Raw genomic sequence first — 16,898 nt, 5'->3', positions numbered from 1 at the left:
CTTTGAACGAGTCTGCCAACTTGACACACTCGTCGCAGTACATGCATCGCATCGCGTCTCCTACCGTAAACTACAGCAAAAACAATTATAACATCAGCAATCGTCTTTTCTCTTCTGCACCACTCGATCCTCCTCTCTCACCTGTTCGTAGTTCTCATCCGTCTCGAACACTTCTGTGGGGCAGCTCTTGTAGAGCTCAGCCTTCTGCTCGGGCGAGTAGGTGCTCAGAACGGCCTGATTAAGCGTAATAATGGGGTCGTACATGTACGTGGCGACTGCCACGGGAGACCACTTCGCGTGCTCCTTGCCGATGCCAAGCTTGGCGATGGCCGAAAGACGTAGTCTCTGTCCGGGGCCGAGCTTAGCGATGATGACGCCGCTGTCCTGTGTGTTGTTAAGCTCTTCCTCGGACGAGAAGTTAACAGGGCGAATGTATGGGTCTGAGGATTTGAGAGCCTCGCTCGTGACGGACAGCACGCCACTGTCGGCAGTCACGTCCAGCGTGAATTCGACTGAGCAGTTGGGGCAGTTCTCGTCACAGTCACAGTCCTGCGAGTACACGAAGCGCTGGCGGAAGTTCTCGAGTCCACCATCGAAGTTGAGCGGGATCATACCCAGTCGGTGCGCCAGGAACTCGTCCGTCATGACCGACGTGTTGATCTCGATACTCACCAAGTCAATGGCCAGCGTCGGTACCTCGGAGATCATGACGCGGCGGATGGCGTTGGCCACGCTAGCGTCCGTCTCCGACAGCTCGAAGCGGATAAAGTCATCGCGAAGCTCTTGGACGTCGATCTTGGGGAAGCGCGGGTGCGGCATCGCGACAGACTCCAAACCTTGGTGGCAGCGTAGCAACTCCCCCTCCAAAAGCAAAGTGACCAAAAAGTGCAGCTCACCAAAATGACTGTTACCTGATTGGATGTAAAAATAATTCGAAACAGTCATTGATTGGCTGATAATGAATTATGTTGGAGATCTATTTGGACTAGCAATTGTCGTGCACGAACACGATGTCGCGCACAAGCTCGGGTTCTGAGTGGACGGCGTGCGTACCGTAAGGCAGAGCGGCGCCCGTAGTGGCATTAACCTGAACACCCTGTGTTGTAGATGTGGTGGTCAGGTCGCCGTGTGAGCCGGCACTAATCTGCACCCCGTCAGACGGCCGCACGGAGCCCACAGAGCTCAGCCATTGTCTGGCTAAAGGCACCAGCAGAGGGAAAGTGGTCGTGTTGTCTCTCCACCACTTCAGTGGGTCGCGCATGGCTGTAACCTTCGCGACAGCAACAGCGTCAAAGTACGCCTTCACTTCGTCCACTACTCGACCGCGTAGCGAAGCCTCCTGCTCCACAAAGGCTTCAGAGTTGGTGTTCGAGGGCGAAGTGGGGCCTCCCTCTCCGGTTGTGATAGACACGGGACCTAGCGAGTCACCGAGTTGTCCTTGCTGATGCAGAAGCTGTTGCTGCTGTTGTTGATAAACGAGTGCGGGGTCGTCATGTGCGTCATCGAAGAGCAACTCGCGCAGGAAGCTGTTGGTGTCGTGGTCTTCACGTGTCGGCTGCGTCCCGCTCTGGAAGTCGAGGAAATTCGCGCTGGAAGGATTGACACCTGCACTTACCAAGACGTCAGCTGACACTGCGGCTGAAGCTTTAAGACGCTGGTTGGACATGGTCTGGTTGAAGTTGGCGAGGACGAAGCACTGGTCAATGAGTCGCGCCTTGCACACTTCGCGCTCCTCATCGCTTAGATACTTCATGCGCACAAAGCGCGGGTCCAATTGGGAGACCCACATCAACTCTCCACATGCCCGCGAGAAGTGCGCCTTGAACTCCGTATACAAGAAGTTCCGTACAGTTTCTAACTGCGTTGCGATCATTTGGGTTTGAGTATGGAACTCCATGGAATACTGGCTCTCCTCTCCACCCCCTTGGCTTCGAGGATACTTGGCAAACACTCGCTGGAAATTGGTCACTTTCTCGAGATCGCGCTTCAGAAACTTCAACAGTGGGAACGTAAGTGACGACGCCGCGTACTTTTCTTTTCCGATGGCTAGTGCGACGTTCTCGAATGGCTGGAGTAGTTGCAAGAGACACTCGATCGCGCACCACTGCCCGTCTGTAGGCTCTTGACGCTGCATGCCACTGTTCTCTACTGGAGGGGACGAAGATGGCGTGGCAGTCTGAAACTCTGTCCGGCCTTCACTGGTGTCAGCGTAGGCGAAAAAGTCATGGATCACATCGCGCTTCTTGACCAACCGCTTGAGCATATCAAGAGTACTAAGCCAGCTCGCTTTCGAGTCCGTCACAAGTCGTTGTTGACTCGTCCCAGCCATGAGCTTGCCAAGCCGTACCACTGCACGCGGGTGGTTGGTCAAGAAGAAGGCGAGATCTCGGAAAAGGGTAACTTTGTCGCGTACGAATTGTACACAAGCCTGATACTCAGGAGGGACACTAGCGACAGCATTGTTGACCATCTCGTCAAAGAAGAAAACCTGCATGCCATCCGCTTCCAGCTTTCTGGGACCATGCAGCAGAGGAGCGAGCATGATCTCGAACCCGTGGGCTGCGCACTCTGCTTGTTGTGTGCGTGGCTGCACCGGGTTGTTTGCAATGACGTCAACGCGGGGTTGAGACTGCCACAGCATCGAGCTTAAATACCGCGGGTCAAGATTCCAGCGAGCAATCAACGTATACAGCATTTCCTTTTTAGTCTCGTATGAGTAGACTTGGTGGCCGCTGTGTTCTCGCACATCGATGGTGAAATGACGGCGCTCGAAGTTCTCCGTGAGGTAGTGAATACTGAAAGAGACAAAAATGTCGCGCTCGGCAGTGATCCAAACTTCAGATGCCATGGAATAGAAGAGCACCTCGTTTGCTATCTGACGCATCAAATCCATCCGCGAGCGAGCGCTAAGCGACTGAACTGAGGCGCGTACTGAGCTTGGTGGAGGAAGCTTGATTGGTTTGCGCAATGTCGCGGCGAAGCGAAGCAATTCTTGCAACTCGATGTCTTCGGTGATAGTGAACGGGTGATGATGTTTGGCTACCCACCGCGCTACCATCGCGTTCAGCTGCTCTGTTTCTTCCTGGGTCAATTCCTCCTTGCTGAAATCCTCTCCCGTCGCACGCAATTCGTCCAGACTTAGCCGAGGCGTATCGATTGGTGAAATGTTGCTACCAGTAGCGCCAGTTGAGTTGGGCGTCGTCGCCTCGGTCCGTCTCCGTTTGTGACCCGATCCTGGACTGGTCGAGCCACTCCCGCTCGTGCTCGTCTGTACGTTCGTAGTCCAATCATGCTGCTGTTTCTTGTTCTTCACCTTTTTATCCGCCATCTTCTGCGCATAACTAGCTAGATCGGCCGCGTGGAATTTGGCCATGTGCCGACTGACGTTGTTGCTGCTTCCAGTGTTGTAGTGCATAATACGCTTGCACTTCAAGCAATACGCTTCTTTTGCGTCTTGGTTTGTGTACGTGCGTCCGGCCGCGATGTGTGGCGGGTCTGGCACCACTAGCCGAATGAACTGCCACAACTCTGGCCGCCGCATCTTGCTGGTCTTGTAGAGCTGCGGCATGCCCGGCTCGTCGATTATGGTACCTCCTCTCTTCGCGCTGGATTGCTGTCGCGCCTGTAGCGCACCCACAAAGCTTCCTGTCGCTATCGCATCCGAACTACGCGTGTGAGTTCCCTGGTGCATCGACGTGCTTGACATCTGCATACCAGCGCTTGTGTTCCCGCCGTGTATCTGCATGAGCGTTGAAGATGCTGGTCCGATGTCCTCCATCATGTTTGACTGCTGCATTTGAAGCTGGTTCATGTGCTGCTGTCGCGCCTGCAGTTGCTGCTGGAACTGCATTTGCATCTGCTCGCGTTGCACGTGTGCCACGGAGTAGGGCGTCGAGGAAAATGCGGTCTGGTCGACCGGGTAGCTCACGCCCATACCATCGATGCCTAGTCCGCGATGGTGGTGGTCTGCCGCCATACACGTTACTTTTGGGAGGAGGAAGGCTGTTCACTTCGTCTGTTGTGATTTTCGAGGTGCGATTGGTCACAGAATATACCCTGGACAACGTATTCTTCCGTCGACGTAATCACACCCAATAATTGGGTGAAATTATAGAAAATGTGGTCCACATATCCGTAGCGATTGGTCGAAAAACCTTGCTTACGAAATGATAGGTTGAAAGTCTTGAATAGGAACATAAAGTGTACGAACGTTGACACTCCGTAAGCAGTGGTACAGTACATGTACAGAATACATGTACAGTACTCCCTAAAATAATACACAGATGGGGCAGTACCCATGTAATCGCAACAGCGCAATTGGTGAAAATTATGAAAGTGCTAAGATTGGTACGTGTACCCTTTTCTTGACTTATTTGTTATTCTGCGTAATTGTCATCACTTCGAATTGCGAAGCGATGTGCATCCTCTGTACCATACCGGTAGCTGCAAAGTTTACAATTCTAGATACATATCTTTGTTAATAAGTTTAAAGCAGCAATAATTATTCCCCTCTATTGGAGATACCTTTGTTGATAAACTCAAAACAGCTATACATTTCTACACTTCAGGGATAGAATGCATTAATATCTACCGATGCATTGACCTACGTATATGTAGTACTTTAACTAAATTATTTAGCTCCATATCATTCGCAGTTTTTTGCACTACGCCTCCAGCTACAACAAAGAAAAATTTCACAACGAAGCAATGCAGCACACCCATTTTTGGTTGAATGTGTACGTATGACCCGTCTATGTCAAAAGGCTCCAAAGGTCTTTTTCCTTTCGGCACCGCGTAATCGACTGTCTTCGTAAACTTCAATCAGGTACATGTACCACCTACTGTACCTGGCAATTCAGTACTGTACTGTACTGTATTACTAAACATGTTGTGGTTGTTTTCTTTTAGGTACTTAAGTACATGTCCTGTAGAACCTATAATTGTCTAAAATAAACCCCCTCCCAAACAAATTGAGCAACCTGAGTGAAGACTCACGATAGTGCCCCTCCCTTAAATAAACCCCTCCCTATTATAGTACCCCTGGGTATTTATCAGATTTCCCCGGTTTACTGCACTGCTTGATGGCGTTTCAGATAACGAGGAAGCTGAAACGCATTTTAACCAAGACGAAGATGCCAGTAGTCTTTTCGACGAAGGAGAGCGAATCATCGACGATTTTTACCTTGGTAAGTAGGGGGGACCGGCAGAAACTCTGACTTCAACACGATTCGCTTGGTAGTTAAAGCTTGAGTTAAATTTACAAACTATAAGTCACCTTTAGAAAAGCAATGTCATCAGTCAATGGTTCGACCCTAATACTATGTACCAGATATCCCGAAGTATGACGTGTCATACGTCATGTAACTAGGGGTACTTTTGAGGCTACGTATCCCCGTTACATCCTCCCCTACTTCGGTTCGGTTTACCGACCAATCAGAATGAGGAAGTGTACGTCACAAACTCTCATTCTCAAAGTCGAAATACATCGGCTTGGCTGCGCGAGCGCGTTGGAGGCTCACTTTACAGTTACAGCCTCGAGCAGCGGTAGAGCGCTCTTCTTCTTGGTCTCCACGTCGACCTTTATCATGCCCCGTGGCACTGCGAAGAGCTGTGCGAAGACACGCTCCAAGGCTGCTGCCGGAAAGGCGCAAACCAAAAGCACTAAGCCTCACAGCAAAGGCTCTGCACTCCAGGAGGCTACTAAGGTGGCCTCGGAGGCGATCGGCTCAGCTGGTGACGTGGTTGTGAGCAAGCGTGCGAGCAAGCGCCGCAGTCCGTCACCTTCGGTCTCTCCAGACAACCGGCCGAACCCGCGGTTCGCTAAACCTGGGGTTAATTCGGGCAGTGAGGATGAGGCCGAGTCCGGGAGCACTCACGATGCTCCTGTGGGCTCCGTGGGAGGGCACACTCCAGAGCCCAGCGAGCACAATGACGATAGCGTGCAGTCGTTCGCTAGTAATCACGGTGATCACAGTCCCAGGACGTATGTGCGCTCTGAGAGTCCTGCCATCACGCCTAAGGGCACTCCCAAAGCTGGCGACGACGAGGAGGAGAAACCGCGCAAACATTTCTCACTTCCCGAGGGTCTTGCGCGTGCTAAGGCCGCCAAAGCCAAAGTCGCCAAAGCCTCTAAGAAGCGTACGACTTCGAAGTCTCCACTCCGCGAGGAGAAGGAAACTGGGTACTCCTATCGGAACCTCTTCGGTTCCTCGGATGAAGAGGACGAGGACAAGGAGGAGGAGGGTGCTAATCCTGAGCCCCGGTAAGTCACTAATGACCTCGACCAGCAGCAGAAGGACTTCCAAGCTGCCCAAAGCACGGGGGGGAAGCCGTTAGCCAGGAAGCTGTTATCAACTCAAGAGATTATTGGCCTCCCGAGGAGAGCTCTGGGGCTGACCTCTTCCTGGGGATTCTCGTCGATCCTCGTATCCATGTTGGTGGCCTCACTTCTAAGGGCGTTTACGAACGTTCCCTGGTCCAGAAGGAGAAGTTGTTCGTCGCCAACTTGGAGGTGGCCCGGTGCGTGCTTCTCATGCCGCACCGAATCCCCTTCAAGGACTTTACGCCTTGTCGTAAGAAGTCCGAGAACCGAGGTGGTCTCTGCCCTCTCTTAGGCTACCCCTGGGTTCTCCTCGAGAACTGTCCGGACATGTTCTGGGCCTGGGTGGAGTCATTCAAGTACTCATCCTCGGTCCCGCATCCTTTACTAGCGTAATCTTCGTCTCCGGTTCGCCCACTTGGTGAGCAAGCACATGCTGCCACGGGACATTCTGAAGCGCGCGGCTTCTAGCGCTCATAATGAGCACGGGTACCGAGCGTCGTCAACGTCCGTACCCCGTTCGGGCAAGAAGCTCCGAACCGCCGCCGCTTCTGCTCCCAGATTGCGACAGCCTTCGGGTAGTCTATCCGGAGCCGCTCAATCGGCTCCCACGGGTTTTCGGAGTGGGCATAACCTCTCCACTTCAAGAAAAGCTGTCGCTTACCGCGACGTCGTTGCTCTTGGAAAATCTGCTCCACGTAGTGGACTTCTCCGTTCCGGTCAAGCAGGGGCGGAGCTGCCCTCGTACGAGTACGAGTACTCGGCGTCTCCGGAACGCTACTCTCGTTCGAGTGCTTCTCCTGCGGGTCCGACGCAGGGCCCTGAGGTTGACCGCCTCCGTCAACACGTCCTCGTGCTTGAGACTGCACTTGATCTTGGGACTGGCGGAGATGCTGCCGCCCAGGCCAAGAATCAGGGTGTGCTTGCTCGTCTTGCGGGCCGCCTGGACCTGTTGGTGCGTGAGATCTCGAGCCTGTATCTGCGGGTGGACCGGCGGGCCTCTTCGTCCGATCTTGACGAGGCCTTCCGCATGATCCGACGAATTGAGGCTTTGCTGCCACGTCTGGAGCCGAATTCGGCGCTCTCCCAGTCGTACGCGTATGGTGCGTACCCGACGTACTCGACGTACTCGGCGTATGGCTCCTGGGTCCGTTCGTACGGGGGCCCTCCGGCGTACGGTCTCGACCGCAGCTTTGCTGTTCAGCCCGAGGCTTAGGTGCCTGCTCCGACGTCCTCGTCGACGTCTGTGGTCCGTTCTCGCTTCGAGGAGTTGAGCCATGGTGGGACTGCGAGTCAGCGACCCCCTGCAGATCATGATACCGCTTAAGACGTCCAACGTAGAACGTCGGATGCGGAGTCATTGACTTGGACAGGTCGATGGTGTACGACGCACCATGCCTGGCCAGAACCGTGAACAGTCCAATGAAGCGGTGCTTCAGCTTGTTGCTGCCGACAGAGCTTACAGTGTCTAGCGGTAGGTTCCTCATATCTGATAACACTAATTCACCCACCTTAACTACACTTGAGTTTCTTCTTCCATGTTTGCCAGAGTACGCCTTTTGTCTGTCCTGGGTCGCTGCCATGGTGTCGCGGATCCTGCTGATCACGCTCAGCTTGGTATCCACAAAGGATTTCATTTGTTTCCTCAGCGAAACCGGTCTCGCATCTGAGAACTGGGAGGATAGAGCTTTCTGAGCCTCTCCCCCACTTAGAATAGAAGATGCAGTGTCTCCTCGATAAGTGAGAGGCACTCTGGGGTGACGGAAGCCGTTCAAGTAGACCGGCGTGAACCCCGTGGGCGCGTGCACGGCGTAGTTGAGCGCAAACTCAACAGCTGGAAGCTGCGTCGACGTGCTTCCGCGCACACACTGCGTAGAGTGTCCTCGAGAACTCGATTGACGCGCTCTGTCTGGCCGTCTGTCTGTGGATGGTCCGCAGTAGACGTCGGCAGACGTGCTTCCAGTAAAGGAAACAGCGTTTTCCAAAACGCAGCCGTGAACCGCGGGTCTCGGTCCGAGACAATCGTCTCCGGGAGACCGTGATAGCGGAACACGCCGTCGACGAACAACCTCACTGTCTGTTCACATGTGACGGTAACGGGTACTGGAGCAAGATGGTACATCTTGCTCAGCCGACACACGAGCACCAAACTCCCGGTGTTGCCGTGTCCGTCGGCGGGAAGCCCAACGATGAAGTCACGACTCATCGACTTCCAACAGTCAGCCGGGGCGGGCAGGCTCTGTAGCGGAGCCGATGCGTACACTGCGGGTTAAATCCGCTGACATGTTTCACATGTCCTCACATACCGTGCGACCCACTTGTACATGCGGGTCCACCTGAAGGCCTGAGACCGACAGGAATGTCTTCTCGCGACCCAAGTGGCCGCTGGAGGCCGCATCGTGCGCCTCCGCGAGGATGTCGAACTTCATATCCTCGTCGTTGGGTACGACCACCCGTGGAGGTTCATTGGGCTCCACCCGGTAATAGAGGAGGCCATCGTTCAACTCATATATGTGGAGCCGGGAGCGCTGTCGCGACAATAGCCAGTCGGACTTCGCTTTCGCTCCTGCTGCTAGGATCTTGACGATAGGCGCGACAGCCGCATCATCCCGATACGCTATGCGTATCCGATCGTATAGATCCGTTGTCACCCGTGGGTCAACTCGTAGTCTGGACGCCGAGAGAGGGCGTCCGCAAGCACGTTGAGCTTGCCCGGCTTGTACTTAACGCGGAAGTTGTCCTCCACAAAGAAGGACAGCCACCTCGCCATCCGCTGAGAGAGGTGAGGCGAATTTGTCGTCGTCCTTAAGGATGCGTGGTCTGTGTAAATCACAAAGGGCCGTGAGCCCAGAAGATAAACCTGAAACATCACAAGGGCATATTTCATCACCAGGAGCTCCGTATCGTGAACAGGGTAGTTCCGTTCGGCGGCTTTGAGCTGCCTGGACTAGAACGAGATGACTCGTTCATGTCCAGCCGTGTCGGCCTGCAGCAGTGCACAACCGATGGTATAGTCGGAGGCATCGCAGACGACGCTAAACGGCTTCGTCTCGTCCGGCAGGGCCAGGACAGGGCCCTCTTGGAGACTGGACTTGATGCTGTCAAAGGCATCCTAGTGCTCTTGTTCCCAGCGCCAGTCGAAGGAGGCTCGACAAAGGCTTAGCGAAGCCCGCGTATCTTGCGCTGTACTTGTGAAGGTAGTTGGCCAAGCCCAACCACTTTCGAAGATCCTTCTCGGATCGGGGCGTTGACCATGCTGCTATGGCCGTGACCTTGCCTGGGTCAGCCCGAACGCCCATGTTGCTTACGAAGCAACCGAGAACCTTGATCTCTGGTGACGCGAAGACGCACTTGTCGATGTTGGCGTAGAGCTTGTTCGCTCGGATCACGTCCAACACTCGACGGGAGTGCCCCAAACGCACCTCCATGGCCGTCTTTCCTCCCTCGGCACGGCTATGGACGAAGATGTCGTCGAAGTACGTTTGTACGAAGGCGCCCAATGGCCTGAACAATTGCGTCACCAGGCGGTTGAATGTCGCCGGTGTTAGACAAGCCCTGCGGCATGACAAGCCGCTCCGTGCTCACCACGGTGAGCGGGACGCCGCTCTCGCGCATCAGGATCTGGTAGTATCCGTCTACCAAATCCAGCGCACTGTACTGTACGCTTCCGGTCATGTTGTCTAACAACACATCCTTTCGTGGGATTGGTGTCTGGGCCGGCACCGTCGCGTTGTTCAGCTTGTTATAAGCGTGGACAAGACGCCACTTCCCGTTCGGCTTCCGAACGCAGAAGGCTGGCGTCGAGTGCGGGGACTTTGACTCCCGCACCATGCCTGCCTTCGCTTTCATAGCGAAGAAGACATCTATGACCTCGCACTGTTCGCGTAAGAGAGGCCATTGTCTTGTGACACAGTACGTTTTGCCAGGCCCGAGGTCGATCTCATGCCGGACGCTCCGATCCGGTGGGAGTTGTGCGTGCTTACCACGTCCGCGTACTCCGTGACCAAAGGATACACCAGATACTTGGGGTTCTTAAGGGTCTCAGAACCCAAGCGCGTCTGATGCGGCTTGCTCAGCTCTTCTAGGACGTCCTCGTCCACGACAGAGGAGGTGTTCAACTCCGTCCGAGTGGCCTCTGGTCTGATGAGCACCATCTCGGCAATCTCCCCAGCCTTGAGGTTGGCCAGGAAAGTCTCGGCTGTCATTTCCTCGAGGTTCCGTATCTCTGCAATCTCTGGCAACGGTTCCAAGTGGACACCAGATGCCTTGACCGGTAAACCGGTCTCGCCATCAAAAATGTGATAACACTCTTCCACCAGCCGTGTCGGAGAGGCCCGGGCCCTATACTCTGAGTCGCTTGAAGCGACGTCGATCTGAACGAGATTAAGATCCGACTCTCGGCGGCGGCGGCGGCTTCGTCGTCGACGGCGACCGTGACGTGTAGCTTCGTTACCCACGTCTGGGGATGTCATAGCGCCGACATCCGAGGGACTCGAGGCCTCGTGTGGTACTATGCTACCCTCTGGGCGACCTCGTGTGGTACTGTGCTACCCACACAGGAAGCGTGTCCGACGTCTTCCTCTTCAGTTAAGGTCTGAGCGACCGTGTGTGGAACTCTGTTACCCACCTTGTACACACTATTACTAGCGTTCGTGACAGCTGCAGCTGTCTGCGGAACTATGTTACCCGATTGTGGACCTAAGTTACCCACTTAGCCAGCGCCTTCTCTGGGCGCCGCCACCATCGAAGCGTCCTCGGAGTCGTCATATACGTCGACGACTCCCAAGCATCTGCTGGATGCTTCGGTATCCTGGCAACCCTTGCGGGCGCCCCGGGTCCTGACAGAGGTGGGAACATGACTCACTAATGCTCTATCGGACTTCGCAGCGTGGTTGGCACCGATTGTCTTGCCTCGCCAGTCGATCCAGGGCTCGTGCTTTTCGAGCCAGGGCATGCTCAGGATCATATCGTAGGGATCCATGTCGAGAACAGTAAACTGTTCTAGGCTGTCAAAGTCTTCAAACTTGACGGCCAGATCCACTTGGACGCTGGGAACAATGACGACCTTCCCGTCGGCCAGTCGCACTGACACATCCCCGTTGCCCTTGCTTTCTCTCAAAGCGTCGGACAACTTGTTGCTATTACGAGCAATCGTCTGGTGGCGTGCAAAATTCTTCGACGCCCCAGAATCGATCAAGATTCTAAACGGGTGATCGTATCCCCGTACACATCCGTGTACTACGAGCAACCCGCCACTGCTCTTTGCCGATTCGAGAGTGCGAAGACTCTCAGGGGCTAAGGCTCCCTGGTACGCGCCACCCGCGCACCATTCACGAAGATTTAGTTCTTCCCCAGTAGGGCGCCCCGCCCCTACTGGTTTCCGGCGTTCCCCTGTACCCGGGATCCTGGCTTCTGCCAGCGACCCTTGCGAACGGGCTTGGGGAAGTCCGCCTGCGGTGTCTCTCCGCGAGGCAGTCACACTTGAAGTGGCCCAGCTTCCCGTAGCCGAAGCAGCGAATGTCGCGCTGCTCGGCGGACGCGAGTTCCATGGGAATTGGTCCGTTGGGGTTTGCTCGACTGGGATTCGACAAAGCATTTCCAGGACCTGGTGAGGCCGGTGTGCACGCCTGGCGATGGCTGTATTCTTCCTAAAGCGCCACTTGAATCGCCTCTTAGAGGGTGCTTGACTGCACCCGGAACAGCTGAGTGCGCGCTGGGCCAACTCGAAGGCCGTCCATGAACATAGTCATCTTGACGTGTTCGTTTAATGGGCTTCCCACTAGGGACGCAGTGAGCTCCCGTATCTATTAAACGTACTCGTGCAGCTCGCGCCTTCCTTGCTTGCATGAGAGGAAGCGCGAACGCTGCCGATACTCGTAGCTCGCCGGTAGGAACGCGGCTCGGAGCTGTTCGCACAGCTGAGCCTAGGATGTGAAACATCTAGTCGATGTCGCCTCCCGCGTGTACACCCAGCTCTTAGCACGACCGCAAAAGGTCGGAGAGTGCAAAATCAACACGGCGTTGCTCGGTCGAGATCACAGCCGCGTCCATCGCGAGATCTACCTCTCGAACCCAGAAGTGAAGGTTCTCACCTTCCTTCCCTTCATACGGCTTCACCTTCAGCCGTATTGGCTTCGGGTGTGGTGGGTTTGTTTCCGCCGCCGGAGCCTGCAGGTTTTCCCGCACATGTTCGATAATCCCCTGCTCGTAAGCGTCAAACGCATTGCCGCGCTCGAGCTGCTCGGTCGGTGTCGACGCCACCAAGCTTTGTAGGGCCTCCATCGCGAAGATACCAGCCATCTTTCGAACCGACTCGAACTGTGAGTCGTTCAGATGGGAGAAGTGTTTCCATCCATGGCAACGAGCTTCAGAGAGGTTCAGGGAGTCTACCAGCGTTGGCGTGGATTGACTACAAGTACTACCAAGTGTGACGGGGCTACACATCACCTTGCGCTGGAGGAAGTTAGCTTCCCAGAGCTTACAAACTCTCAGTGAACGGCAGTTCACAGGCCCCCTTTGCCTAAGGAAGCGGAGTGGCCAATTTAAGGTAAGCTGTAAACCGAATATATTTATAGGAAGGCTAAACTTGAGTTAATTTTACAAACTATAAGTCACCTATAGAAAAGCAATGTCATCAGCCAATGGTTGGCCTTGGGCGACCCTGGTACCATGTACCAGATATCCCGAAGTATGACGTGTCACACTTCATGTAACTAGGTGTACACTTGGGGCTACGTATCCCGTTACATTGAAGGTGGGGTACTAAAGTAATTCCCCAGGTGTAAAATTTTAGGTTTACAGTACTTGTTTGAAGCCAAACGCCTTTAACGGAACATATACTTACGGGACGCTGATGCCTGGCACTTAAGCTACGCGAAAGATGCGAATTCATGAACACCGATAGCGTGAGAGCTTTCTCAATTCGCATAACGGTAGTTCGTTTTGGCATGTTACCGTACATTCCTGTTTACTACATGAACTACCGGTACGGTCTACTCAAATGTTCCAGGCGCGGTTCTTTGATTAAACCTCGCACGCAATAGCGCAAATCTTTTATTAAATTCGTACAGGTACGATGTGAGCACTTAACCCTTTCGTTACCAGAATGTTACATGAGGTATCCTTTTACGTCGGCCATACTGAAATCAAGATACGTTATTGTCGTATTTGGACCCCACGTGAAACGTCGCCTGATGCTCTAACCAATCAAAGCGGGGGAAGCGAAAGCAAACCTCGCGCCACACTATACGTACGTGACTTTCAAAGCTTCGTCCTATTGTGTCTCCCCGGGTGCTACAGACACCTAACACTAAATACGATTGTTCTCCTTCCATGTCGTGTAACAAAGAACAAGATGGTTTCGACCCCAGCAAAGCTGCCGTGGTCAACGTGACGAACGATTGCAGCTCTTATCGGTAGGCGGTTCACGAAGTCGCCGCTGCGCCAACGCCTAAAGGAACTCGGTTTGCCTAATATCTGCCTGAAGGGCAGGATGCGGGGCATTTGTGTAGCTTTTTCGTGACAGGTAGCTTTTGGCAACATGCTGAAGGCTCAAGATGATGTGCGACGGTAATATTATCCATCCCTTGCTCTTTAAACATTTCAACAACCGCCACGTCTACTTCAGAGACGCTCTACAAAACTCTGTGGGCGCAAGGGTGCCCAAGCACATTGGAGTGAATGGAAAAGAGGAAGGTCCTGCATACTGCTAGCTCGATCAGTTTATCCAATTTTAGGTGCAATGAAGCCGTAGCCTGTGAATACCATGAAGGAGAAGTCTCTGCGATCAGAAGGATGAAAGCGCTGGTACGAAATTGATTGTGGGTGTCAAACCTGCGGTAAGCGAGGTGTCTTGCCCGGGCTGCTTGACAGTGTTACGACTGTTGAGACGGCGAATTGCAAGGCTCTGGCACTGCGTAGCGAAGACAGCGCCAGGCATGATCAACAACAATTAGCTAGAGATTGTGGACCTGATTGTACAACAAGCCAATACCGCTCGGACAAAGGCATCTGCAAAACTACACACCGCTTTCAGGAAACGTCCCTGTCCGAAAAATCACGATATAGAGAGAACGTTTAACACCCGAGTACGTATTTACGCGTTATCTGTCGATGCTACTCCTTTTCTTTGACGCAGCTCTTTCAAGAACGGGATCTGGGCTATATAAATCGAAGAAGATCGTTTCAGGTTCCTCATCGACTGGTAAACTTGCTTTGGCAAGTAAAATAAGTGATATTTCTGCCAGCACGTCCAGCCTTCCTGCTGACAGAGGTGAGGCTTAGCACCGTCAACGAGATACGTACGCTTACAGAGCGCCACTTGGTGTGTCTCGCAGTAATCCGTTTTCTGGGTGGAATATCTACCCTCGAATTTGCAAATTGTGCATTTGCGCTTTGCTCTGCTTCTGCCATTTAGGGTGATCGATGCCTCCTTTGCAACGCAAACCAGCGGCATCACAACAGGTCTTTCGGGCTCCCTTTCAATCGGATGGGATATCATTTCCGTCGTAAGTGATGAGGTCAATGCGTACACCATACCATCATCACTATCAACGGACTTCTTCCAGTCCCCGTTGAAAGGCTCTCGCACGAGTGATCGAACAAACGTGCGGTGTTTGTCTCGCGCACTCGAGCTTGAACTATCACCACAATTCGAAGGGGAATCGCTCCTGCCGCATGCTATATTATGGCACACGTATGCGTTGCATCTCGCTATATCAATAATGGCCATAGCTAACTTCTTGTGCCACTTTTGAAACGAGTGGCCATCGGCGAGCGAGAAACGACTGCGAAGCTGGTCGTGACGGTCAACACCTTGCATCGCCGAGTTGTACTCCCCGATACAAGTAGGGGCAGAAAACGCAACCTTTGCCTCCTTGATTCGACGATACACGGTGGACGATGTAGACGCGTCTGCATTGGAGACTACATTGACAATCGACCCGTCGACCCAAGATGCCGCAACTATATGTTTTTCCAAACAGACGCCTTGCTTCGCGAAGCCCCTGGGTTTTTCGTCTTTTTTCTTTATCATCGTGAAGCGGGGAAAATGCTGGCTGGAGGAGCGGACCGTGCCGCGTCCGTATAGGCCGACCGATCTCAAGCTTTCTAGTAGTTGACACGACGTGTAAAAGTTGTCGGTGTTCACGATGCGGCCAGAACCCTCCAGAGAAGATATAACCTCAAGTACATGAGATCGAACTTCAGATGAACGCTCGGTCCTTTCAGCAAGCCGTGATAACTCTAACTCTGGAACGACTCCATTTAAGCGGTCCTGAATCTCGCTAGCGCAGTGTAGTTTGAAACTTGAGGCGTACCAGGAGGTAGAACAGCAGCAAACATATAGTTTGAAATGGTACTTTCCCGTAGGCTTTTGCGAATTGAAAACAATAAGATGCCTTGCGTATTGGGACCGACACGCAATGCTAGCCTCATCTACTGCCACATTTAGCCCAAGGATAACATGACGCGAACTTCGGAATTTGAGCATGTTGATAAGGGGTCTTATTCGAGCTGCAGGATCTCGTTTGATATCCATTGCGGTAACGTTTGACCGAAAGCACAAATTCTTGCGAATGTAAATGAATCTTCTCCACGTCATGACCAACTCCAAGTTTGTTGACGGAGATCCAGGAAAGATTGCTGCGTCGTCATCATCTAACCAGTAGTTCCTCATTTCGCCTTTATCGAACAGAGCCATATACCATAGAATACCTAAAAATTTCCTCATTTCGTCCAGGCTAATTTCTTGAGAAGAAGGATTACCCCCAGCATCAGCGTACGCATTCGTACATTGGACCACTTGACTCCAGAAAGACAGAGGAATAAACGCAAAAAATGACGCCGTGGCTGAGTGTTCAAAGTATTGGCGGCTCTCTTCTCTTAGTTTGGTCAGCGTTGACCCGTCATCGTGAGTGTATAAGCCAGATGGCTGTCCCAGTGACCCAGATTTTGAAAAGGTCATGGACTGAATTGCCTCGACTTCTTCGGTACTTAGTGCAATCTGCAATTCTTTCCGTCCACGAAATACAGACCACTCACGGTATCCCTGGTCATCTTTTTCTTCGTAGTCGTCTGAAAAATCTGCAATGTTTGTGAGCTGGGATACAGCGCTGCATAAGGAGGTCCACGATTCTCCAAACTGTAACGAGCCCTTCTGTAACGTTGCAAAGCTACGGATTCCCCTAATAACGATCGACTCGGAAACTTTGTGAACGTGATCGTTTTTTTAAATGCAGTGCTACCGTCTTACCCCGCATATAAGGCATATGTGTTCTAAATAAATTCGGGATTCGCTCGACATCTAGATTAAACCTCAATTTGACCACCTATCTAATTAGAACACATGTGTAAAACACAAGGCTGTACCAACCAATGAATATTCTTGAGAGCTCCCAACCAACCACCCTTCTGAACAAACTAGTCGGTGCTGCTGTTACTTGGCTTTAATTCTCTTAATTAATAATTTACACAGTCATGATTGCTGAGCGACGTAGCTATAGTATCCACGAGAAACTCGCTGTTCTAGCAGACTCGGATAGGCGTGAAAGGTCACGGCTTTGCTGCTCTTAGCAAGAAG

General features: G+C 52.9%; 1 protein-coding gene across 1 annotated transcript; it reads right to left on the bottom strand.

Annotated features, from left to right (window-relative positions):
• Nucleotides 1-93: 93 nt before the first annotated feature.
• PITG_18113 (DNA-directed RNA polymerase II 36 kDa polypeptide A) lies at nucleotides 94-862 on the bottom strand (the record flags this gene model as incomplete). Its single annotated transcript, XM_002997693.1, has 1 exon — nucleotides 94-862. One exon carries the CDS (start codon nucleotides 817-819, stop codon nucleotides 94-96), a length of 726 nt encoding a protein of 241 aa, XP_002997739.1.
• Between the last annotated feature and the right edge of the window lie 16,036 nt (nucleotides 863-16,898).

The sequence above is a fragment of the Phytophthora infestans genome, genomic scaffold, assembly GCF_000142945.1.
Source record: "Phytophthora infestans T30-4 supercont1.68 genomic scaffold, whole genome shotgun sequence".
In the NCBI taxonomy this organism is placed as follows: Eukaryota; Oomycota; class Peronosporomycetes; order Peronosporales; family Peronosporaceae; genus Phytophthora; species Phytophthora infestans.
The sequence above is the reverse complement of the archived record's forward strand: the minus strand, read 5'-3'. Positions and strand labels throughout refer to the sequence as shown.